Raw genomic sequence first — 24,733 nt, 5'->3', positions numbered from 1 at the left:
CCACAGAACTAAAAACGACTAAATAAAATAAAAAAGGCTTCTATTTCCAAAAGGATTTTAATACATGAACTATAAAGTTCAACAAATGCACTGGCACTGCAATGAACAAAAACACTGCAGTCCATGTCTTTGATTAGCTGCTGAGAAAATGATTGGATGTTTTAAAAAAATCACACAACAGTCTGACCACATCCTGAATCAAGACGGTAAAATGCAGATCTTCACCCCAAAGTGGTGGGCGGGATATTACTTTAAGGAAATAGTTTTTTCAAAATTCAGTTCACCATGCATACTTGCACCTCATTTCCTGTTCAGATCTTCTTATATAAATGTACCATGACTGCAGATCACACACACAAGAAAAATAAGGCATTGGTCCAGACAGCACATAGATATACAGTATGAAAGAATTACTTGGAGCAATGTTTGATTTCTCCAGTAGGAAAATCTGTACTTGTGATAAGAGCTTGTGAAAAAGCTATTATTCAGAACTGTAATTAAATAAACTAAATTTGATTTGGAAAATTCAAACAAAAATACTTGTGAACACAAACTCATCAAAGGTGACTGCACAGAAGAAGTTCTTAACCTGAGTTTAAATACTGCTGCCCCAGACTACCTCAAACTAAAACACTAGATCATGATCATCATGGAGGGCAAAATGTTGAATCATTAAGAAAGTGCTGGGTCCTCAGTGCTGAAGAAATGTGTTGTTTGTTTTTTTTTGCTCTGAGATACTACTATATATGATAAGAGGAAAAATTAATAAAAATAATTACATTTTCAAATAGCATAACAAAACTAATCTAACTGCACAGAAAATGTAAAGTTGAAAATATTTAGCTCTCACTGCACTTGCCATAGATCTTTTTTGTATTAATAGATGCCCTACATTATACTGTTAGACGCTTTCAGAGAAAACATACTGTATCAAAAGGCAAAAACTGTCACACTTCAACAAACAGAGAGGAAGTGATGTGCGACGTGCAGCATTCCTGCCTTGTCTTGCAGAGGCTTGAGCTAGTTATGATCTTCTGCACAGGTCCTATTACTCTGCATTTGTTACAATGACCTAATACTGACAGCCCTATCTAAATAATACAGTCAAATAATACTGTAATAATACAGTCTAACTGGGAAAATATATATATATTTAATACTGGAAGAGCTATATCCACTTCATTTACTCATGAAGATGTACATATTTCCATCTGAACTACTGTGGCAAGCCCACGATTTCAAAGGACTGGAAAGCGTGTGCCTCAGTGATCCTGAACTCAGACATCTCAGTATTATTTCTGTGTGGTGTTGCTCAGAATCACATTGACGTTGCAGAAATGCTCCGACTACAACGCTTTCAAGCTATTGCCTATATAGGTCTCTGAGATGTTCTGACTCCACAATTGTCAGTGCCTTCTGCCGCATCTCCTCGCCTGCGCCACAAAAGGAGAGAGCGCCCCCTGCTGTACACTTAACCCACTGATTGGAAGATCACAGCAGAAAAGCTCAAGGTCAAACCTCAAAGACAATCAACCTTATTCATCTTACTGACTACTAAAAGTAGCCTTGTAACTGCTATAAATGATGCATTATAGAAAATGTATATAGACTCTGTTGAGGAGGTATAATTGCTAAGTATTTTCCTTGCACTCCAATAAGGCAGCGTACAATCTGTATTTGGCGTTTTATGAAAAGATCACTTTGATGAGAAGTCAGAAACGTAATGGAAGATATCAGAGCAGTCACTTCACTTTTCATGCACCACATCTGCCTGCGATTTATTCATTTTAACCCCTTATAAATACACTTGATATTCCATGAAATTCATTTTTCTTCACACCACTGTAAAGTAGTGGTGAAATCCTCTGCTCTGCATAGAAATTTTTTTTAAAAAAACCTCATGCCAGGTACGGACTCCAAGCACCCACTCAATCAGTGGTTTTCCTCCATAATTTCCTCACACAATAGGCATGCCCCTAAAGCAAGATGCTTAGAGAAACTGAACTGATAAATCGCATTCTCAGAATGGACCTGAAAAGACAATTCATCTTAACCCAAAGTATTTTTCCATCTTTCTTTCTCCTTTCTTACTCATTCATTAAATGATAAAGAGACTCCTCCGCACAAACTTGTTTCTTGGATGTCTTAAGTGGGCAGCCACTTGCCTACCCACTAAAATATTAATCGGCCAGCTCATTTTGTGCTCACAGATGGCTGATTCCTGCCATAGGCAACAAGTAATGAGCAAAACATGTGAGACTGGCACTTCTTGAAAAAATATATGAAGATGATCTAATGTTTTTAATCAAGTTAATATTAAATGTAAAAAAACAACAACTTAACAGCAAGATTACAGCAATGCATGATGAGTAACACCTACACATTATTAATGTCTCTTTACTCCTTGCTTAGGTATCTAGCTGACAGCCATAGTATACCAAAAGGTTTTTCAGTGACATACACACATCCTGAACTTAAACAAAGGCCTTGATACTGTCACTACATCGAATATAATCTGGCCTGCTTCCATTAAACTTCTCCAGCACATGTGGAAAAACTTTTAGTCATTATGAAGGCAGATGTAGTCTAAGATTCATTAATAAAATTCAATGTAAAGAATAAAGTGACATCAATTTATTTCCATCTCTATACAGACGGATCTGTTAATGACAGTCCATTGTCGAATTTCATGAAGCCTATCAGTATTCAAACATTTATAAAACATAGTCAGTCTTATCACAAAGTTTATAAGGATCATTATACTTGACGGATCCCTTGAATAGATTTCGCTTTGATGTGTGTAGTGAAGCAAGAGACTACAAACATAACCACAGTGAAAACATCTACAGGAAAGGGTGCCTTCAATTTTAAAATAAGGAACATTTTACTTTTTAAGAATTGTTGCAGTAGCTGTTTCGATCATTTTTGCCTATTCATTAATCCAGAAAGACACTTACTCCTGGTGTAAGGGCTGTGGTAAAAAAAATGAAAAATTTAATTGAATGAAGTGCAACAACATCCAACTGGTGTACTAGACACCAGCAGAAGTACCTTATTTTTCCAATCCTGCAATTTATCATTACACAACACTTAGCAGGATAACAATAAACCAATATCTAAAATCACAATATTACTCAAAACAGGCCAAAGGCCAAAACTGACAACTGTGAGAGAGACAGACAGTGCTCCATGAAAAAGTACAAAGAGGAAGAAGAAAGCTTGGAACTCTAGCAGCTGTAATTTATGATTTGACATTGTCTGCGCTAATACAGTATTTCCCTGGAAAACGTCAGCCATCCTACGACACTTCATTTCTCAACAAATGTAATAAAGAGCAGGGCAATTCCTACAGTAAACTGAGAAAGAAGTATTTACCACAGACTGCTGCTTTCAACAAAAAGAGAACTGAAGAACTAATCAAAACAACTGACTGCAAATCTGTCGCTACTGGCAACTCCACTGATGTGAAAATGTTTGTCATATAGTAAACGTTTACATTTTGTTAGTTTTGCTAGGACAATCAAATCATTGTATACTGACAGTTATTCTGACAAGTCCAGTTTAACTATACTCCGCAAATAACTCCTTGATGGTACAGAGCATACTGAAATGTTTACTCATCTGATGTGGATTTTCAAAATTAGACTTCAGTGTTGCTGCAGAAAAAAAAACTAACTGCAAACTTTAATCCAGAATAATTATATAAAAAAAACAAGTTTCACAAAAGAAGTTCCCAAATTTTCAAGAAATTAGACCAAGGGTGCAGTTTGGATGAAGACAAATCTGAAGTGGACAAATACAACCACTACAGAAACAGAACACAGCAGTTGAATTGGTCTGATGCTGGAGTGAAGGTGAAATTTTCTCATTTTAACCATATAAGAATAAATAACAATTGCCAGGTGTTACCAAGTGTTTCTCCATATGGGCATAATCTCAAAGCAGCAACATTAAAGAACAATAGCAAATATACATTTAACAATATTTAAATTTAACAGCCAGACACACAGTACAGTGCCACACTGGACACTTCATTTCACTGAACTAAAGGTTCAGTGTCTTATCTTTTGTTTTGCTTTAAACTGTTTTGATATATGCTACAGCATCTTAATTATGTCACTGTACTCATTTTCAAAATATGATTACAGTACTTCATATATTCAAACACTTTATATATTATATGAATACTTCATGTATTTGCAAACAAGGCAAGATTGTTCTGTTGATACATTATATATTTCCCTGATGACTATTTTTATTTATTACTGCATCAGCTGTTAGCTGCTGAAGAAAATGTTTGATTAAACGTCATACACATTACTGTTCATCTATATGCTTTAAGTGAATAAGTCGGAATAACTAAATGGCTAAGATGATTAAGGCACTGCAATGGGATACATGTTTAATAAGCGCCTTTAGGCTATACCTACAGTAACTTTTTGTGCAGGAGGATTGAAATACAAGTTAAAAAATTAGTCCAAAAAAAAACTCCAGGCCCTACTGTGCTGATACAAAATATGATCCCACACATCTCTCACCCAAAATACAGAACAAGTATGGCAGATTCTTCTCCTTCCCAAACTGGGATATTTCTTGCATTCGTGAACAGGACTGAAGTGGTCTAGACTACAGATCATGTGTGTTCTCAAGCATTTTCCTTCGAAATCAGCAATGTTTACCTTCACGTCAGATAAGATCACGAGCTTTCATGAACAAACACCTACTGATTAAATGAAAAGGGACTTTTCCTACAGTATGTGTTGTCACATTCACCATCTGAGAAGACCAGTGTAATGTAGCTTCTGAACTTGGTTGTTTTTCCTCTCAGTTATGCCTACTCTCATCCTCAAGAGGTGCTCCGTTGCCCACTTACTGTAGCTCTGCTTTCTGCAATGAAGAACAGCTCTGTGAGCGCACGGTGCAGAGGCAGCAGGACACTAATACTGGTGGGGTCCTGGCTCAAGCCGCTCTCCATGGTGCTGAAGAGCTGCCACAGTGGCCTCAGCAGAGTCAGGTCACAGCCACTACAAACAAAGAATGACAAAGCTTCCCATCAAATCAAATCCAAACACTTGGAAAATATTTAAATACTGCTAGGAAAATTACTTCATGTTTTGCAAGCACATGCATCAGTATTTGCTTCTGTGCACCAGCGAGCTCTGTATGCAAATCCTGAGAGAATTTGTTTGCATGGTGACCACTGCTCCTTGCTTTTAATGGTAATCCCACTGTAGGATATTAATAAAGCTCTGTGTCTTGAGGCACGTATGTTCAGTATTTCCATTCTGTATGAGTTTTAGAATTTGCAGTGATCTGGGTAAAAAAAAACCAACAACAAATGCAGCACTGCTAACCCCAGAATGAAATATGGAATTAAATTATCAACGGATAAAGTCTCAGGATTATCTACTGAACAGAACAGTTACAACTAGATATGAAAACTTTACAGTGATTAAAATGGAAAAAAAAATAAATAACGGAAAGTTCAAGGTGCCCATTATTTCTTAAGAGCAAGCATTGCGATTCACACGTCCAACAATAAACTCAATCTTTAGCTATATTTCAGAACCTGTGAAAGATCCAAATGATTTCTCACTTTATCTACGATGACTTTTGACATTCAATGATCTCCTGATTTAAAGATAATTGGTTATGTGACACAGAAGCACTTGAAGACTTGTACCTGTTGGAGCTGCAGTGAAGAATCCTCAACAATAAATGAATGGCTTTGAGACGTTGGTTTCCGGTCTGTCGGCAGGCCACGCCCACCTGCCACTCCCAGATGTCAGCCAATGGCAGATCCAGAAGGGTTTGCTCGTCCGCCAACATCTGCTTCAAGATCTCAAACCCTAGAGACAGTAAATTCACCACTTGCATCATGGATGAGCGGGCATTTGGAAAAATTTTATTCCATTATCATTTCATCCAGTAGCTGAATTTTCACAAAACTAATTTAAAAAAAAAATACATAGTATGTGTGGTTGTTGCATATAAATTATCTTCGCATGAACAGAGGTTGTTGGGAAAAATCTTATTACTTTTGTCTGCTTTTCCTTTCCCCCACCCCCCCCCCCCATTTGTGGATTTGCTGTGCCATATTACTTTTCTTTATTTTGACCTGAAGCTCAGACTTTAATAATTTACTTATATGCTAAATTCTTAGGCATACACTTAAAAAAGCTGGCATACAGTTTCGAGTATGACAACATCTCCACTAAAGCACTAGCTGGAGAAGGTTTAGTGAATGTGACCTCAGGCACCAGAGTAGAAGGCTTCTTTCTACACATTCATAAAAATGCTCCTGTAGGGTGAGCTATTTAAATGTGTAGTATTAAATATTTATAGCTACTCATCACGTTTTACCACAATTATTTTTAAAGACTAAAAGACAAAAGTAATTCAACAAAATGTTTTCTGGCCTGAACCCTAAATAAGAAAAGACAGAGAAATCTGACAGGTCCTCACACAAATGAAAGATGAGTAATTTGAGATAATGACTTGAGATTGTGTTGAAATAACTATAAAAGGTTTTGTCAAACTGTGATTCCTATCTGTCATAATTAAATTTGCTACATGAAACTGGTATCCCAAGAATATACCTCAGCTTTTCCCTAGTAGAATAACAACCTCATAAATGCTTTGATACTTCCAGCATGTACAGTGGCTAGTAGATAAAATCTTGATTCTTTTCAATCAATCAAAAATCAAAAATGAAAAACAGGACCCTAAACTGCTCCATTGTCATGCAATAAAGCAAGCAGAAGAAGTAACCAATCAATCTCGTCTATGCATTTTCAAAAGTAAATTAATTCTAGATGTAGATAAAATTTGACGGATTGTATTACTATTATAGCAACATAGTAGATTATTATATCACTATGGATTAGATATGTAACCATATGTAACTTGATAACTATTAACAAGAAAACACCTTTGTACCATCGGTTTTCTTGAGACAGCAAACTGTCATTCACCATCTGGGGTCTTTCACAGTGGCGATTTCTTACCAGGCAAGATGTTATATCTGTCAAGCACAGTCTGTCAATAATACATCTGCCATGATCTGGGAGATCACCGAGTTGCAACACTTGCCAGAATGAGCCCGTCTGGGTAGGAGTGTCTAGGTGCCCTCCATTTATTTTGAGGGAAAAAATAGCTCCAGCAAAACTTGTTGTGGATACTGCTGTGTTATATATTACTGTGTGACTGCTAATTGGCTGGGCTCTAATATCACAAATTTGAGCAGGAAAAGTGGAAAAATTGAGCTTATAGTTCACATCACTTCATTCCTAAAACTTGGAGAAACTCGGCCTCAAAGTAAACTTTAAATGTTTTTAGTTCTTGTAAAGAACACAAAGACTTAATTTCTCAACTGTCTATCATTGTCATTATTTGTTAAGATTCCTAGCCTCTGTTTCATTTTTTGCCATGTTTCCACTTAAAAACTCACAATAATATCTCAAAAACCAACCTCAGCAACATGGCTATTTTACATGGTGTCAAAAGGGATTTACTTATTCATTTATTTTTGATTGCTTCAGTATAACCATCCCTGTTGAAATGATGCAGTTTCTTCCAAAAGTAACTTCCCTGCTCTCTTGAAAGGAGAAGACCATTTGTTAGTCATTTCTTCAGTGAAGAAATACAAACTGCAGCCGCTGTCTGGATTCTATTAAAAAATTCCCATGCTTTTCTGGAAAATGTCATACTGCATGTTCTCGTACAGTGCAATCAAGAAGCGCTAGAATAGCTGCTGGAGTAGATAGTAAAGGGTTGTAGCTATTTTCCCATGTCAAAAGGGAAACGTGAGTGCTGCTCAGTGGAGCACAGTGCTGGAGTACAAGCAGGAATGAAGAACACAGGCCCCGACGGAAATGGGAATGAAGGGCTGGATGTTTGGGATGCATGGAGAATCAGAAATAAAGAAGCGAGAGGGAGGCCACCAGTGGCCGAGACCACAGGGCAGGTGACAGAAGTAAGACCAGTGTGGTTTGGACATGTGGGAAAGGAGCGATGAAAACTGTGTGGGACAGAAGTTACAGGAAGCGAGCAGGGGTGGGACAAATCAGAGAGGAAGGCAACAGAAGGTGGCGTGATGCAGTAAGGAGGAGAGTGGCACAGGAATCTTTCTGCCATCGAGGGGGAGAAAAAAAAAGTTTCCAGGACCTTGGGCCCTACACAGCAAAAACACACAAGAGCAGAAGAAGGTGTTTTACCTGTCTGGAATCTGCCTCTGTGGCCTCCAGTAACTGTAAACTTGTATCCCCATTCTGTGTTGCTCATGTCAGAGATGAACCTATAGTACAAGGTATCCCCTGCAGAAATACCCATAAAAATATGTTAGGCTATTTGCGAATATTTTTTAAGTATGTATCTCACTGGTATAATTGAGCTGGTAGTTATACTCAGAACTTTCTGAGTATTCTCGGAAAACATGTGATGTTATAATAAAAGCTCCAAAAAGTTTCTGGTGAACTCATATTGCAAATTATGGATAAACAAGTCATCAAATCAGATTCAAAAGAGTCATGATACATGGTTAGAAATATGTCAATGACCAGTACAAGAAAGGCTTTCAACATGCTGCAATAGATATCTCGTGTGCAAAAATGACTGCTCACAAATCCAATTTGCAGAAAATTTACATTTTTGAAAAAAAACAGGAAAATCACTGCAAAGAGCAATAAAGATAAAAAAATGCAATAAAGATGAAGAGCCTTGCTGCTGATAATGCCTTCTAAGCAGCAGAATTTATGACACGCAACTTAAAAAAGGGTTATGAAAATTGAATGTGAATGCAAGTAGCAATTTAATGCTGTTCATCTCTTCTAAACAGATTTAAGATTTAAACATTTAAACATTTAAACTGTTACAAAGTAGACAGAGTGAGAAAATGACTGCATATATCTTCTGGCCCTCCTGTCCATAAAGACACATACCCACCTGAACTGCATACAGTATATTACTGATACACTTCCAGTGCATTCTCACGAATGATTCATTCTCATTCTTATTCTCACGATAAGTTTTATTATATTCTCAAGACAACATATTTTGCATAATATATACCATGCTTCTGAATGTACATTTAAAAAAAAAACACATTAGACACATGAAAACGAATATTACCTGGAATTTCAAAATCCGTCCACTTCTGCGGTGAGCCACTGAAGTTGTGGTGGTCCTGGAGGAAATCGCTGCTGCTGGACATGAGCAGCTCGTCGCAGCCTTCCTCAGTGTGGCAGCGGGAATCAAACTTAACGGACAGGTAAATGGCACCAGGGATATGGACCTTGTCCTAGTAACAGAAAAACCCAGAAAGCGATTACTGACTTCTGTAGTCATTGGAAGGCTTTATCGCAGCAACAGAAAAGAACAAATTAAGACTTCAGATTAAGACCCACAGCTTTTGTTTGTTATAGGCTTCAACAATGGAGACCCACGATTAAAGGAGAGGCTAGTTATTTGAAGTTGGGCAGATGGGTAAAGGTTATAATGCAATCTAGTCCAAAACTTGTTTTAAGAATCACAACCTAATCATCACTATGACTTAACAACTTATTTTGTAATTTGGCCTCATTACATCAAAAAGGCCATCTTTAAAAGACGCCAAAATAATTGAATTAACATACATGAATCTGTGATTTGTTCCATGGCTCTTATTCCTGATCAAATTGACTAAAAAATTCCTCACGTTGGATACTTATAGTTGACAGAAGAACAGGGAACTACCAAGTCCAAGATAATATTAACCCAGAAGTCATAGGCTGATGCTGGTTAGGAAGACTGAATATTTTTTTTGTTAAAAAAAAACAAACGATCTGTAATTTGATCATAAACTTGGTTAGGCATACACAATTGATATTTCTAAGATGATGGAAAACTGATACTTTAGATCTGTTGAGTTGTCTAGCATGGCAGGCTTTCAAACCCAGAAAAAAACACATTTGGAGTCCCTACCTCAAAGTTGGTGTTGTTGTCATAAGGGTGCTTGGATTCCCTGACCTGCACTGCCATCCCTGGCTCTTCCATGAACTGACAGGCCGTGAGGGACAGGCTTCCCAGCATGCTCTTGCTACAGCCCTTGAGAACTTTCTGCAGAATCTAAACACAAATTTAAATCTTCTTACTTGTGCACATCACGAAGAGACAAAAAGGCCTTTTCCCCCCCCCCCCAGCAAACAGGTTTTATGTCTTTGTCTCCCCCCCCTCCCCATTTAGAAATTCCAGTGATAAGCTATATAGCTTCAAAATGCATTTGACAATTTTTCTCGCAATCCCAGAAGACTTTAAAAATGCTAAGCTTCAAGAACATGGCAGAAATTCACCTAATTCAATGTTTAAGAGTCAGGTGCTTCTGTCAGTTTCAGACACCGGGGGGACTTGCTCACCTTCTCCCACATCTGCTTCTCCTCCAGCTGCATCAGCATGTCCAGAATGTAGGCCATGTGGGAGGCCCCGCTGAGCTCCAGCACTTCTTCGCTCATGGCTACCCCTTCTGGCCACTCTGCCAGCAGGGAGGCCAGCACGTGCCGGGCATAAAGGATGGCGATGGCTTCATTGACCTTGAACAGGTACTGCCGCACCGACTTATTGCTGCGGGCATCCAGCTCCTTGTGCAGCAAGGCTGAGCTCTTGGTGCGTCGCTGCTTGGCATAGCTCATCTGCAGGTCGCTCTCCGTGTTGGTGATCAGCTTCTGGGTGACCATGTTGGTCTCCTCTGTGGCCTTCTCACAGCGGCTGGGTTTGGACTGTTTGGAGGAAGAGGGAGCTTCCTGACTGATTCTGATTTTCTCAACCTGGAATCACTTTGCTAGTCTTAACATTTTGCAGAAATAGACGTCAGTGAAAAACACCCACGTGCAATCCTTGAAAATATTTTTACTAAATGAAGCTGCAACTGCATGCTTCTATGTAAAATAAATCAAAATCACATTCACCCCATGTAATTTACTAAAGACTTAAATGACATCTAAGTTTTAATCTTCAAAAACGTATATTATATGTTCCTGGTAATTTGCACTACTTCTTGATATTTTTACTCCATTAATAATCCAAATGTCCATTTAAAAACCTGGACTGTCAAATGAGAATTACTCTCAAATGCCCACCCTAGCTAGAAAAAATGAACCGACACCGGCAAAGTGCATTTCATGTGCGCACTTACTACACATGGCATAACAATCATGTCAGTGTCCACTGCCTTGGCGCTCCTCTCCCCTGAACGTGTCCTCTTGGCAGGCTGCCACTTCTGTGCCAGCGTGCGGATTGTCTCATCTGTCTTTATCATGTCGCCGTCGAACCTTGAGTAAAAAAAAGGCAATTAAAGTTTCAGTTTTAAATTGGAAAAAAATAAAATCATGCATGCCTAGAAGACATACTGTATATGATAGCTGCTGGTATATTAATAGGAGTCAATATTCTTTGGTGCTTATCAATATTTGTTTAATTAGCTAATGGTGAATTATGTCAACTAACAAGCTCCCTTTTCACCATATTGGATCACTTACCTCTTCTGCACCTCCAGGAAGAAGGAGTCTGTTCTCTTCATCTGCAGCTCATACATGGCACGCAGAATATGTAGGGGGGCATTGAGGGCATCATGAGTTATCTATATCGGACAGGGGAAGGCACCTTAGGAGTCACATTTTATGTCATAAGAACATAATTATACTATGAAACAATTTAGTACTTTACTCAATTTTCTTTCAATGTAAAGTTTTGCATATCACAGTTCATGGGAACAGACATTACACACTGCCAGGTCTGAAATGTTTTTCTCTACAAAAAGTTAAGTCATGGAGCAGATTAATTTTTGGTGTGCAAGAGAATCTTTTTAGCTAGGAAGTAAAGGGCTGAATGCAGGCTATACAAGCCTTCCGCTTTCTCAGACCTGGAAACAAATCTTCGTCTCCTCATCCAGGCCCTCCAGTGGGTCTGGTTTGTTCGGGTCCAGGTCATCTGCACAACAGCTGGAGTGATCAGAGTCTGGCTCCTTCTCCTGTTCCCTGTCCTCGTTCTCGGTGTCTGTGTCCTCAGCCATCGAGTTGATTTCCTTCTTGGAGGAGTACAGCATTATAGACAAGATCTGAAAGCAACAACAATAAAAACAACTGTTAAAACTCTGACCGGTTTCTCTTATTACAAAGAAAATGTGAAAACCATTACAGACTCGTTTCAACCATCTAAGGAGTCTCAAGTCTTACCTCAAGATCCCGAAGGAGCCACATCTTACTGAACCCAGTGCCTTTGCTGCACTTTCTCACCAGTAGTTTTATTAGCCCTGACTGTTGAATAGCTGCCTGTGCCTCTTCAACACCGTGTTTCTGTAATCAGAGCATAAAAACCCTAAAACGTTACACTGAAACTGCAAAAGAAAATGTTTTGAGATGAAGGCAGTAACATGTTTTCACTCTTATGAACCTGCACTGAATAAAACTGTAGCCAGCAATAATATGACTGCCTAACAAGTGTCTTTTATTAGTTCAGAACAAAGAAAATTTGAAAATCAGCTCTACTTTTCTACATTTTAATACAAGCCTATTAAGGTAGACCAATTCTCTCTGCTCTGGTTAAGAATTAAGATTGACTAATATAATGATGACACAATGAAAATGCAAATCTAAGATTAACACGGCCAAACAATATTGAGGTCCAACAGAACATATCTGTGGAACCAATTTGCCAATGTCAAACAGGAAACAACCTTAAAAAAGGTTAACCTTTGCCTGCTGACCCCTCTGAACAGTGATGTAACATCCCCCACCAGTGTATATTGAAATTGATAAATACGCCTGATCAACATTTCTTAGAGTGGGTAAATGCTCAATAAGGTCATACCTAATGATATTGAATACAGTATTGCAAATGTATTTCATACTATAAACTCACTTATGATTCTTTAAATTTGTATTTTTCTGCTCATATTCTGTAATTGTTTGATATCTATGGTTGAAATACTTGGTTAAAGTGTTCCATTTAATCAAGTTACCTTCAGAATGTTGTAAAGCCCTTTAAGAGCAAGAGATAAGACCCATGTGGCCTCTACAGCCTCACTGGAGCTGCACTCCAGGTTGTTTTGCAGCAGGTGACTGATGATCATGATGAAGCTATGGAGGTAGTGGCTGAGATGAGACTGAGGTGGGGTCTGCTTCCTGGCATGAGTCTCAGGGGTGCAACCGTATTCATGAGGCTGTACCAGCTGATAGTCTTTCACTGAAGAGGAAACACAAAAAAAAAACATAGGAATAAGTAAAGCTTTATTCCACGCTGAAAAGAAAAGAGACAACATTTAGACTGTGGAGCCTTCTTCACACGTGAAGATGCAGTCTTGCTAAAAGAAAAAGGATTCAGTCTGACCTGTCCTTCTCTTGCGGGTTTTGACATCCACCACAGCTGCCCGGTTCTTCTCTGTAAAGTGCTTCAGTAAGATCATATTGTGCTGCTCGTTGGCATTATCAATGAAAATTGAGTGCGTTCCCATACACAAAACCTGTGTATCAAAAAATCAGAATCGAAAACATCAAATTTGTCTTAGTAGTACTTATCATTTATGCTTACAAAAAAATTTAATTTTCTATATAACATTTAAATGAAGACTACCTACAGACATTGATGCTCCCAGAATATCAAGTCTTAAAGCACTAAACGCCATATGTATGGGCTTCCACTGCTTACTGGATTAGGCTTTGGCATCCCTGGATACAGTGGTTAGAAAACAGCTGGATGGATGGATGGATGGATGGATGGACTTACCTCTGGGAAACCGACAAGCACAAGAAGAGTGAAGAGGTTTGTGCGTTTGAGCTGCACAGGCAGCTGTTTGACACAGTGATTGGTGAAGGCTGCAATGACATCGCACCACTTTGTGCAAGCATTAAGATCCTGCAGAATATCTGCAACGGAGCAAGCCCAGTCCAGACCAATTCGGCTAAAATGTGACAACAAAAAATAATTAAAAACTTCAGAAGAAATTAGAAACGCCTTCATTAGACTCAATTTAAATTAAAGGGTGAGTGAAAAATCAGCCATCGTTACATGTGGATCTCATCACCACTCTGGGGTGTGACCCCTTTCAGTTCCCCCGACCGTAAATCTCACCTGTCCAGACACACGGCCCCCAGACTGAAAAGAAGCTGTGTGGTCTTCCAGCCATCAGCGTGTGGAGCACCATCTCCCTGAGCCAGCAGCACAAACTTGTCCTCCAGGGCTTCGGTAACGGCGGCATCAGAGTCGGCTGGGGAAATCCTGAGCAGCAGCTGACCGAGGAGCCCCAGGGTCAGGTGGTAGGTCTCGTTGAGGCATCCTGCATTGGAGATCACCACCCGGAACAGCAGAGGTAGGATCGGCCTCAGATTGAACAGTGACATGGTGCAGCCCTAAATATAAGGAAGTTCATAATTAGAATGAGAAAAATTGATTTGTAACAATGGCTTTTATATGCATTACAAACAATATCCAAGTAAATGTCCTCTTCAATGAGCATTTTCTAACCTTTATTACATTAGCTGTAGCATTTATAGTGAGTATGGACACATGGACTCAGTGGCCTTTGGACTCTTGATTAACAGGTGCTGTGTTAAAAGTAACTCAGTTGTACCTTTGAGTGAGTTCTTTGGCTCCAGTAGTTCCAGTCCACCCAGACGTATGAGCGGGGGATCGGCTTTACTGGGGTTTGATCTCTGTGGTGAACTGGGGTCCCATCCAGGGGAGGGCGAGTCACATGACCTCTAGTCTAATCTCTGGTCTCTACTGCCAGAGAAACCAGGATGCACTCTGGCCAAATGAACCACTGTAAATCTGGTGGGGACTTTTCTTTTATTAGATATCTTAGATATCTATTTTACCTTCAGGCTAGCATGAGGTTGGATGAATCAATGCTGATACCTTGTGCTGGCACAGATAAGACTTGTCACACCCAGACATCAAATAGATGATAATAAAAAAGGTACCCCACAAAGCATTGCTCTTTATACACTTCTGGAAAAAGACTGGATTTCTATTTTTTTAACCAGAACAATAACATATTTATACAAATGGAATTTCCCAGAAAAATAAAGCAGTTAGACATGAGTTAAAAAAATGGGAATTGGATTTGCTTGGATAGTTAAGAAAAAATAAGGCAGCACAATGACTGGTGTAAAGAGCTGCAGACACCCTGATGATAGAAGGCTCATACCGGTTTAGCTGGAGGCAGCATAGCAGCCAGCAGTCCCAGAATTCGCTCTCGGGAGCACTCTGCAAACACATGCTCTTGGAGCGGAACCCTGGCCGTCTTCTCGTCCTGCTCTTTGGAAACATCATGCGAGTCCAGTACGGGTGTGGTTGCTGTCTCTGCACTGCATTCAGAGCCTAAGGGAAATCATGAGAGACCATCACTGACTTCATGAAACAGCATATGACACAAATGAGAGACAACTGAGTCAGGGCACCTTCAGTCATATGCCAAACTAGAGTAACTTAAAATATTTTTTGTTCTGAGGACCAGTGGACTAAACAATCATAAAACAACGGAACCGAGTACTGTTATATCTCTACTACCACATCTCTACTCATTTCTAACCATTTCCCTGTGATACAGGGAACAGCAGTTCCATACCTCTGATGACCGGGGACAGGGTATCCTCGCTGGATACAGAGGGTGTCTGGCTGAAGCTAGCGGAATCCAGTGTGTCTTGTGACAACAGTCTCTTTTTCTTGCCCTCTGCGTCATTAGAAGTCTCAAGTCCTGATGCTTCTTTGGGAACAGGATTTAGCTCTCCATCCTGGGAGTGGTCCTTGTTCTTGCAGAAGAAATCACATATGAAGATTTAAATGGTTTAACCTGGAAGAACTGTCTTTACGAGAGCACTAGTTTGTATTTTAAAATATTATTTTGCAATGTGTCTCTAATACTTATGGTCACTTGAAATCATTGGACTAAACACATAATATATTTGATTTTGTTCTAAAATAATCAAATGTAGGCAATTTAATATTTTATCCTAATGTTGTACTTATCATATTAATACCATGATCACAAAAAAAAATGAATGACTGTGAAGAAAAAAAAATGACTCAGTCTTTCCTTGAAAATGTGCTGAGCTCTTGAGTCTCCTAGGTAATATTTGCAAAGTCTGAGCAACAAATCTCCTGTACTGTACATCAGGGAAAATCTCAGGGCACTTGTACCTTGTCCCGGGAAGGTAGTGGAGAGCACACTGCAGCAGTGCTACCAGGCAGGGAGGAGGAATCGGTAGTGCTCAGCTCCTGGCTGGACTCGGTGCTGACAGGGCAAAGCTCGCTCTCGGAAGCCGAATCATTGGGCGACAACAACGAGAGGAGAGCTGAGGCTCTCAGGCCTGTAACGCAAGAGTTCACAGCTCAGGCCTATTGTCCATTTCTTTCAGATACAAATAAGCTAAAGCAGTGCTTTTCATCATTTACAAAACAGTGCCATCTAAGTGAGAATCACAGACACATACATATTGTACTGCTGGAATAAGCTGAAGTTAGTAACTCTTTTCAAGTTTACTCTAGTTGCGACAAAAAACGCTAAAGTTCTTTAAAACTGACATTTGTTTCAGAAAAAAGGCAACTGCATATTGATCAGTCCTCTAAATTTACATATAAAAACAGTTATGTTATCCCAGTACACCAATCTGGGCATCCTATCCCACTTCAATGAATAAGATGAAGAATACATTCTCCTTTTAAAAGCAGAGGGCCAGATCTCTTATAGACTGCACAAGAGCAACTGCAGGTAAACTCTGAGAATGATTAGATCAACCCCATTTAAGGACAAATGTTAAACAGAGGGATCTGCTGTGAAATATATATATCATAGGGTATCGTCACTGATGTAAGCGAAGTTGTACATATGGGATACGTTGCATAAGGTTGAAGATGCAAAGGAACAGCTAAAGCTTTATTCTGTGCTGTAAGGAAAGGAAAGAAAAACAATGTTCTGGCTCTGGAGCCTTCTTCAGGCATGTGAAGAAGGTTTGTGTCACAGCTGAAACATTGTGTTTCTTTCCTTTTCCTTACAGGACGGAATAAACCTTTAGCTGTTCCTTTGCAGCCTATGCATGCTCACGCAGTTACACACTGAAAAGCATAAAGAGGCCAATAAGAGACCACTGAGTCATGCTCAGCATTTACAGTAACAATAAGAGTAAAAGCAAATCACCTTTGCCAGTTTGTCCTTTGAGCAGGCAGTCTGCAATGAGCTCAGAGCAGCGGGTCTGCAGAGCTGTGGCTCTAGCAAGCGTTTGGGAGTCCAGGGCTTCTCCCTCCATCTCTTGCTCGCTGGTGAGGTCTGAGGTGTAAAGAGCCAGAGCGGCAAACAGCAGCCAGGAGTAGTTATGGATATAGGGCTGAATGAGCCTGTGACGATCACTGATCCGGATAGTCACCATGGGGTAGACGGTGATGCGGTGGGTCGGCAAATGGCTATAACAGGGGGTGCACAACAAAAAAGAGTGTAAAAATGTCAAGTTCAAAACGAAAATGTTGGCATAGGACTCAGGAAAGTGAGAAGCATGTCCAGCTTACCTGTCGGGGTATTTCTTTGCATTGTAACAACCGTAGCACAGATCGAAATCTTCACACACATTGCAGTTGATTCTGCTGCCAACGATCAGTCCCTGGCAGTGGTCACAGGCGTACTCCATATTGACCATCTCATGGTCATCCTCGTGACCCTCAGGTTTAGCCCCACCTGCATTTGTGCAAAAAAAAAACACACCACGAAACACCCTTTATCAAAATCCGTTTCAGAAGGGTTAACATCTACCATCACTCAGTCATCTAAAGCAGGGGCTACCAGACCTCGTCCTCGACGTTCCCACATCGGCTCGGAGTTATTCTTACCCAGCTCTGCGATATAAATCGAGCTAATACTGTTAATCACTTGAACATTTCAGTTAATTACAGCTATGAAATACTCAAAATGGAATACTTAAACTTAAAATCTCCAAATATTGAGCAACTTATTGTTTCAGTATAGTTCTATAATTATTTAATTATGTAACTATTGGGTTGAGTGGAATGAAAACCAACAGCCATGGGCGTCCTGAAGATGGCACATGGAATCCCTGATATAGGACCATTACTGTGCTTCCTTTAGGACATCAAAAGCCCCCGAAAGGACTGTTTAGAAAAGCTTTGGGTTCAATTTAAAAACATGCTGCAAGTCAATGCTTAACTTAATGAACAATAAACCATAACCATGTTAATTCCCCCCATAATGTAAATAGAACTTACTTAAGAAGCATGTTTTGCACAGGTCCATGTCGGTACACTGCAGGCAGCGATATCGGTGCCAGGGTGCGATCCTCTCACAGCCATCACAAGAGATTTCCACATTTAACAGGTCACAATATCGAGCAATGAACATGTGCATCTGGACAGGGGCAACCAGAAAGACGTACGTGTTCACCATAGCACTATTTTCCTTTTCTTTTAATGAACCAACACCTAGCTGCTTCAACCTGCTTTGTGTTTCAGATAAAACTCTAAATCAACACATAAATTCTTTGTACAGTACCTACCACAAAACTGTGGTGTGTTGAATTCTACCTCTCAAAAAAGCAAACAATTATGTTCGGTTACACTTCTATCCTTTATTGCATGGATCCTATCCTGGATGGACAGGAACAGGCTAAACTCTTCAGTTTAGAAGAGAGGAGATTGAGAGAAGATTTAGCTGAAGTATAATGGTTTATCTAGGGGATTGTTTCAAACTCTGTTGCAAAATAAGTACATAGGATCACAACTGCAAACTAAAAGGGAATTCATTTATGACGTAGAATATGAATACATGACTTATTGAAACAAAGCTGAGGTGTGGAGTTTCAAAAGATGTTTGTGGAGCATTTCTAACAGTGTGATGGCAGTCTAAAGCCTTAAATGTGTGGAATTTCCACATTTAACCAATTATTCCCACAAGAGCGGACAAACTGCCCGGTCCCACCTTTCTCCTGTCCTCAGGAGTTCCTTGAGCAATCTTGTCGTACCACCGCTCAAACATCCCATCCTGGCACTCATCCATCCACTCGCAGTTCCTCTCGTAGTCCGCGATCTCATCCTCCTCTGTCCACTGACTGCACATCGGAGGACAGGGCTAGTTAACTTAATCAAGCATGGCTATTCAGGGCGATTTTTATAGCCTAAACTTTTCTATTTTCTTGGCTTTGCTACCCATTTTAATAGAGCAAATTAAGAAATCTCAACCAAGACAGACCATCTGCCTAACCCTTCCTGGTCAGTATACGTTCTGGATTTCAGCTGTAGTAAAAAACCACTTTGCAGTGCAGTTCATACACCACTACCTTTTTTTGGAACCTCAAGGGTAGCTTGTAAAAAAAGAATAGAATTGGATTGCGCTGTAAATATCTTCATACTTTGCAAAATACGTGCTATGTCCCGTTAAAAATGCTCTTACTACTTACAGAGGCCAAGAATGTTATTTACTGAGGGGCCCTAATATTTTGGCCAGTGCTAGACATGAGCTCAAATGTTTACCAACAGTTGGACCATAAATAATCCTACTGATTCAATCTTATTAAGATTATACAGGAGGTGTCTGTGCTACCTGATGGCAATGTCATGAACACTAATGTTCTCCTGAGACATGGTTAGAAGGAGGTCCGGCAGTTTAATTTTCTGGAACAAGGAGAGATCTTGCACTTCCCAGCACATATCCAGCAGATGAAGCAAGCAGGTCTGCACACAAGACAGAGCAGGGAGCAGAGACCTGGGAAAGGAAAAATCGGTGATGTCACAGCTCCATAACAGAGTGGGTTATGTTAACTTCAAAAACTGATGCAAATCTATTCATGAAAAATGGTGGCTTTCCACTTTAAATGGTATCGGTAACTACATAAACTCTACCTCTTGAGAATCCAAGGCTTACTTTACATGTCATTACTGCGGTGATATCTTTTGATTCCAAAATGAGAAGGGTAATGCTAATTCTTCATCTTAACCACTAATCCCAACATCTATATACATATTTTTTAAACGCTCTTATCCATTCCTACTACCTCAAAGCATTCCCATAAGACACACTGATGTTTCTAAAGGAACATGCTGCTTTCTAAACCTTGTTTTAAAAAAAAAATCTCACTTGTCATCAAGGATGCTGAAGCCCTGCACTGCATCCACCAATATCAGGACCAGGGCATGGTAGGACTGGCGCACTTCATCTCGCAACCTGTGCCCACTGCCAGCCAACTGGGCAAAGTAACTGCACAGACACAGAGATCACAGCTATGACACAGGCAACAGATCAGTTTGTCATTATTACAGCTTTAACACATGTCCCTTTCTTAACTGACATATCTATATGCAAGCTGAACCACAGCACATTTCTCAATATCTTTACAGAAAAATTATATAAAGACTCTTGCAAAATTTTCAGTGACCTGTACTACAAATCGCACTTCATTGCATCTTCCAATTCTTCCTCTAAAAAGGTCTTTTTCTGCGACGACCGCTTTTCACACTGTGGGGGAAAAAGTCCCACCCACCTTGTAAAGTCCTTCTGACAGGCCAGCATCTCCTGCAGGAAGAGGATACAGGGGGCCTGGAAGAGGTGAGGATCCCCCAGTGACCCAAAACACTGGCACACAGTCTTCAGCACCTCCGACACACTCCGTGCCTGGGTCATCTTCAGAGTGAGGACCTGCAAGACACTGGGCAGAGCAAGAGAAAGGAGAACTGTACTTAGTGGGCAAACACTGCTATGCAAACTTTTAAAAGCGCCCAACACCTGTAAGCTGCCGTAAAGTGTAACTGCTGAAAGACAGCCTTACTGTGTCTCACTGACGGCTTGGTCCTTTATGAAGTCCATGATGTGCTTCAAGAGGGGATACTTCTCCTTAACAGAAGGGACAATCCTGGGCTCCTCCATGGACCTGAAGGACAGAAGGCGCAGGCGGCCCTTGCTGAAAGGGGCCTTTCGAGTAGGAGTGGAAGGAGACGCAGGCTCGCCACTCTGAAGATGAAGGCTCTCCGCCGACCCTTTGTTGGGGACCGCAGCTGCGGAACCGCTTGCATCCGAAGACAAGGCACCCCCGGGCTTCTCCTGTGCCATTCCGGAGGCTGGGCGGCTTGGCTCCGAGACCAAGGCATCCTCTGGGGCGTCGGCCTGCGATGCAGAAGGGGCACTGGCCTGGAAATCTCCCTCGGAAATGGACACTGACCTCTGCAGTAACAGAGGAGCCCGCCCTGTGCCTCCCGCCTCCCTCCTGTGCTCCCCGTCGTGCGGCTGAGCTCCACCGGGGCTGAATTTAAAAAGCAGCAGGCTTTTCTCGATGCAGATTTCCGCTGCAAAGATACAGCAAAGAGCAATGAGGATGGATGATATGAGAAGAATGAAGCTCTGCAAAGTGCCAAGCCTTGCTTTACTAATGAACTGGACATAGACTTTTAAAAATATAAGTATGAATTACTGCTAAGTCCCGGAATGAAAACATCCTCTTGATATTGCTTACCAAGAGATTCCATATTGACTTCACAGAGATCCTCGTCTTTCTCATCGGCCTGACTCATTTTTCCCACCAGGTATCTTTGTTTCATTTCAAGCTGCAGGCGGACAACAGCAGATATGAGTATCGGTGCTCCACCAGCATTTTTAATAGACATAATTAATATTTTTTACTTCTTAAGATATGAATATGACATTTTACTAGTGTTTACGAAACAAAGGAGGTTTACTGAAAGTGGGCTTGTCATGAATCAAAGCTTATATTCAATAATTATTTAATTAAAAATAAGGAAATAAGTGAAAATATTTATTGATTATTCCAACTCACCATCCAGGTTCTTATCCCCTCAGCTAGTGCATACACCTGGACAAACTCTTCACTCAGCACAGCCTGACCCCCTTGGGAAACTGCCAGCAAGAAAAAATGAATGCTTAGGTACAGCAATATACCCCTCCATTATGCTCTAGCTGAAGCTGTTGAGAAAAGGTTGAAGCTGCTGGTATATAATCTAATAAAGGTCACAATGAGAGGGGGCCATTCAGTCCAACCAGCTTGTTTGGTAAATGTATATTTATAAACACATTATATATTTTAAATGTTAAAATCATTACACTACTTTATTTTCTCCCAATTTAGATAATCATCTTGTTACACTTACATTTTTATATCTGAAAAGGTGGGGAATGTCCCCTACAGGATAATAATACAGTTTGAATTGAAGTGCAAAGTGATCCATGCATGAACTACCCAATGAGAGTCAGAAGAGCCTCCTCTCTAAAGCAAAAACAAAATACATCTCACATGAGTACAATAAAAAAAAACTGAAATGTAAATACCATAGCTCCTAAGGGCAGCGTGCAAAACAGGTGTGTGGTAAACCATCACCGCCCAGATGGCATTGACAGCCTGGTCGACCTTTGACCCAGCAGCAATCTCATTTCTGGATGGTTGCTTCTTACAAGCAAGCATGAGTGCTCTCATGAGACCAGTCTTGGCATCTGAGGGCTCTTTGGAGGGGTCCCAGCGGGCAAAGTCAACAAGGAAATGTTTGAAATCTTCACTGGAACAAGCATTGACCTATAAATGAATAAAGTGGAAATGCATTAAAAGAATCAACACAATTTAAAACTAGAGCTTTGAAAAGCTGTAGTCGGGTATTTTATACTATCAGTTTAATAGGATAATTAAAGACTTATATAATTACAAGGAATAATCAGCTTACTCATAATCAACACATCTGAAGAAAGGAACCTTATAGTGCATAACAAGAAAAACATTTACTAAAACTGCACTGCTGACATGGATGGTTTCTCATGTACAAGAAGAGAAGTGAAATACTTACATATGACTCAACGGAGACATTCAAAATTACAGACTTTTGAACTGCACAATTACTAATGCAAAAGTTTTTAAAAAATATATTTAGCGGATTACACACACTGTACATTTAACAGGACTACACCTGTAGATTACCTTCTTCTTGTCAGCACTGCACTGCGGGCAGCTGTCTTCCTCAGGCAGCCCGTGTCGGAAGAGAGGCTTCCACAGAGGGGAGTTCAGAATATGCGACATCTTTCCAGCAGGGAGCTCTTTAACATTTCTGATCTCTAAGCAGGGAAGAACAAAATATTATAAAAAATGTTGTCAAGAATTACAGATTGATATACACGTACTAAATAATACATGCTCTTTTTGTTTGGTCCACTTACATTAAAAGTACCAGTTTTGTTGTGTTCAAACCAATTGCAACATCTTCAACAAGGCCAGAATGTCTAAACAGGCCAATATTAATTTGATAACTACCATTATAAAGTACTACACCCGAGTACATCAGCAAATGTGCATAAAAAATAAAATTACTTGACAAACTATAAACATAATAAAGAAGAGGAGGAAAACTGAATGTCTGTTATTGGATAATACCTTTCTTAATTTAATTTGAATTCAGTTTTGGGTATTGTTAGGTTTAGGGTATAAGATTTCTAAGAGTGCTTTTTAACCTAACATAAAAGTTTCCCAAGCCCCCTTTTTTTAAAAATAAATTGCCATCTGTGCACCCTAGAAACCCATGGGCCCACTGGCCACCAGCCTCACCATAGGGAGATTTCAGAGCCATTGTTCGAGATGCCAGACGACCCATTAACCTGGACACTAGGAGCTGCAGATCAGATACCCAGGACACAGTGACGTCAGGCAGGCCGTATGCTGTCACTGTAAACTTGTAGCCCCATTCATTGTTGCTGCTGTCAGAGTGGAAGAGAAACTGCAGCTGTGGACCAGCCTTAAATGTGACTTTCTGTGGGTTAAAGCACATAATCCAGACATGCATTAGAACAATGTTAGATTTAGTGTCCTGCTAATAGCCAAAGCCCTAAGCATGGCTTGTCACGTCCATCACCATAGCAATTTGGTTTGATTTCTTGGGCTCTTTATCAGAAGACATGTTAAACTAAACCACTGTTCTACCTTGATCCATCAAAATCGAACTTATTGTTAATTTTAAAGAAAAGGAAAAAAGAATTAAATTCCTTTTAAAACTCTGATCCAAAATCAGATGCCTGAAAACATGTCTGGGATTTCTGCAATCCATTCACTGACTCATCTAGAAAAATTAATCGGCACAATCAAGACAAAGAAACCCCACCTTTGGCCACTTCTCTGTGCCAACCTTCATATCATAGCGAACCTTTCCACCCCTGGCATCAGTGAACTCCAGGTAGTCGTATCTAACAGGATTCCAACATAACAGAAATTTAAGGAGATGATTTCAAACAAAAGAAAGCGTCTTACATCTAAACAAGCATTTAAGAGCTCATTAAGGAAATTTAAACACTTTTAGTTCTGAGTGGCTTATTATTTGAAAAGAAAAAATGAGATCTAAGCATGAACAGCAATAACAAGCCCTGTGAACAAAATCCAGTGTTTCACTATACTGGCTTTAGGTCTAATTTCCTGACTAGCATGAAGGAAACATTTCAAAATCTTGACAGGTACCTTTTTTCAGTTTCACATCTGTCATCAAAAGCGACTTCAAAGGATGTAGCCCCTGGACAAACAAAACCGGTTGTCTCGTGACGGCTGTTCTCATAGTTGTGTGGAGACTCCATCTCCCATGTCCTCAGCACCACAGGCTGCTGGGGCTGTTGACAATTCTCCAGATCCCCCTGGACAGAGAGAGAAATACTACGTCTATGGCTATGACTGGCTACATCTTGGGTTAAGAAGCCAAGCAGCAACAAATGGTTGGAACAAAAAATATAACA

The 24,733-nt window shown here is 40.1% G+C and overlaps 1 protein-coding gene across 1 annotated transcript in view; it reads right to left on the bottom strand.

Moving 5' to 3' along the window:
- zzef1 (zinc finger, ZZ-type with EF hand domain 1) overlaps window positions 1-24,733 on the bottom strand; it is a 42,403-nt gene that overhangs the window by 4,833 nt on the left and 12,837 nt on the right. The window contains exons 22-53 of the mRNA XM_088907045.1: window positions 24,465-24,634; window positions 24,115-24,196; window positions 23,565-23,766; window positions 22,944-23,077; window positions 22,307-22,547; window positions 21,798-21,877; window positions 21,477-21,567; window positions 20,796-21,309; window positions 20,511-20,675; window positions 20,108-20,227; window positions 19,574-19,735; window positions 18,953-19,082; window positions 18,244-18,382; window positions 17,533-17,698; window positions 17,168-17,430; window positions 16,171-16,340; window positions 15,599-15,782; window positions 15,179-15,351; window positions 14,101-14,378; window positions 13,756-13,930; window positions 13,360-13,492; window positions 12,992-13,215; window positions 12,207-12,326; window positions 11,894-12,088; window positions 11,511-11,611; window positions 11,168-11,303; window positions 10,392-10,751; window positions 9,961-10,104; window positions 9,130-9,298; window positions 8,217-8,315; window positions 5,684-5,849; window positions 4,874-5,024 (exon numbers count right to left, since the gene is read on the bottom strand). Coding sequence (XP_088763171.1) covers window positions 4,874-5,024; window positions 5,684-5,849; window positions 8,217-8,315; window positions 9,130-9,298; window positions 9,961-10,104; window positions 10,392-10,751; window positions 11,168-11,303; window positions 11,511-11,611; window positions 11,894-12,088; window positions 12,207-12,326; window positions 12,992-13,215; window positions 13,360-13,492; window positions 13,756-13,930; window positions 14,101-14,378; window positions 15,179-15,351; window positions 15,599-15,782; window positions 16,171-16,340; window positions 17,168-17,430; window positions 17,533-17,698; window positions 18,244-18,382; window positions 18,953-19,082; window positions 19,574-19,735; window positions 20,108-20,227; window positions 20,511-20,675; window positions 20,796-21,309; window positions 21,477-21,567; window positions 21,798-21,877; window positions 22,307-22,547; window positions 22,944-23,077; window positions 23,565-23,766; window positions 24,115-24,196; window positions 24,465-24,634 — 5,637 coding nt within the window. The remainder of the gene's footprint in view (window positions 1-4,873; window positions 5,025-5,683; window positions 5,850-8,216; window positions 8,316-9,129; window positions 9,299-9,960; window positions 10,105-10,391; window positions 10,752-11,167; window positions 11,304-11,510; window positions 11,612-11,893; window positions 12,089-12,206; window positions 12,327-12,991; window positions 13,216-13,359; window positions 13,493-13,755; window positions 13,931-14,100; window positions 14,379-15,178; window positions 15,352-15,598; window positions 15,783-16,170; window positions 16,341-17,167; window positions 17,431-17,532; window positions 17,699-18,243; window positions 18,383-18,952; window positions 19,083-19,573; window positions 19,736-20,107; window positions 20,228-20,510; window positions 20,676-20,795; window positions 21,310-21,476; window positions 21,568-21,797; window positions 21,878-22,306; window positions 22,548-22,943; window positions 23,078-23,564; window positions 23,767-24,114; window positions 24,197-24,464; window positions 24,635-24,733) is intronic.

This window comes from Atractosteus spatula, chromosome 27 (genome assembly GCF_055471065.1).
Source record: "Atractosteus spatula isolate fAtrSpa1 chromosome 27, fAtrSpa1.hap1, whole genome shotgun sequence".
Classification (NCBI taxonomy): Eukaryota; Metazoa; Chordata; class Actinopteri; order Semionotiformes; family Lepisosteidae; genus Atractosteus; species Atractosteus spatula.
The sequence above is the reverse complement of the archived record's forward strand: the minus strand, read 5'-3'. Positions and strand labels throughout refer to the sequence as shown.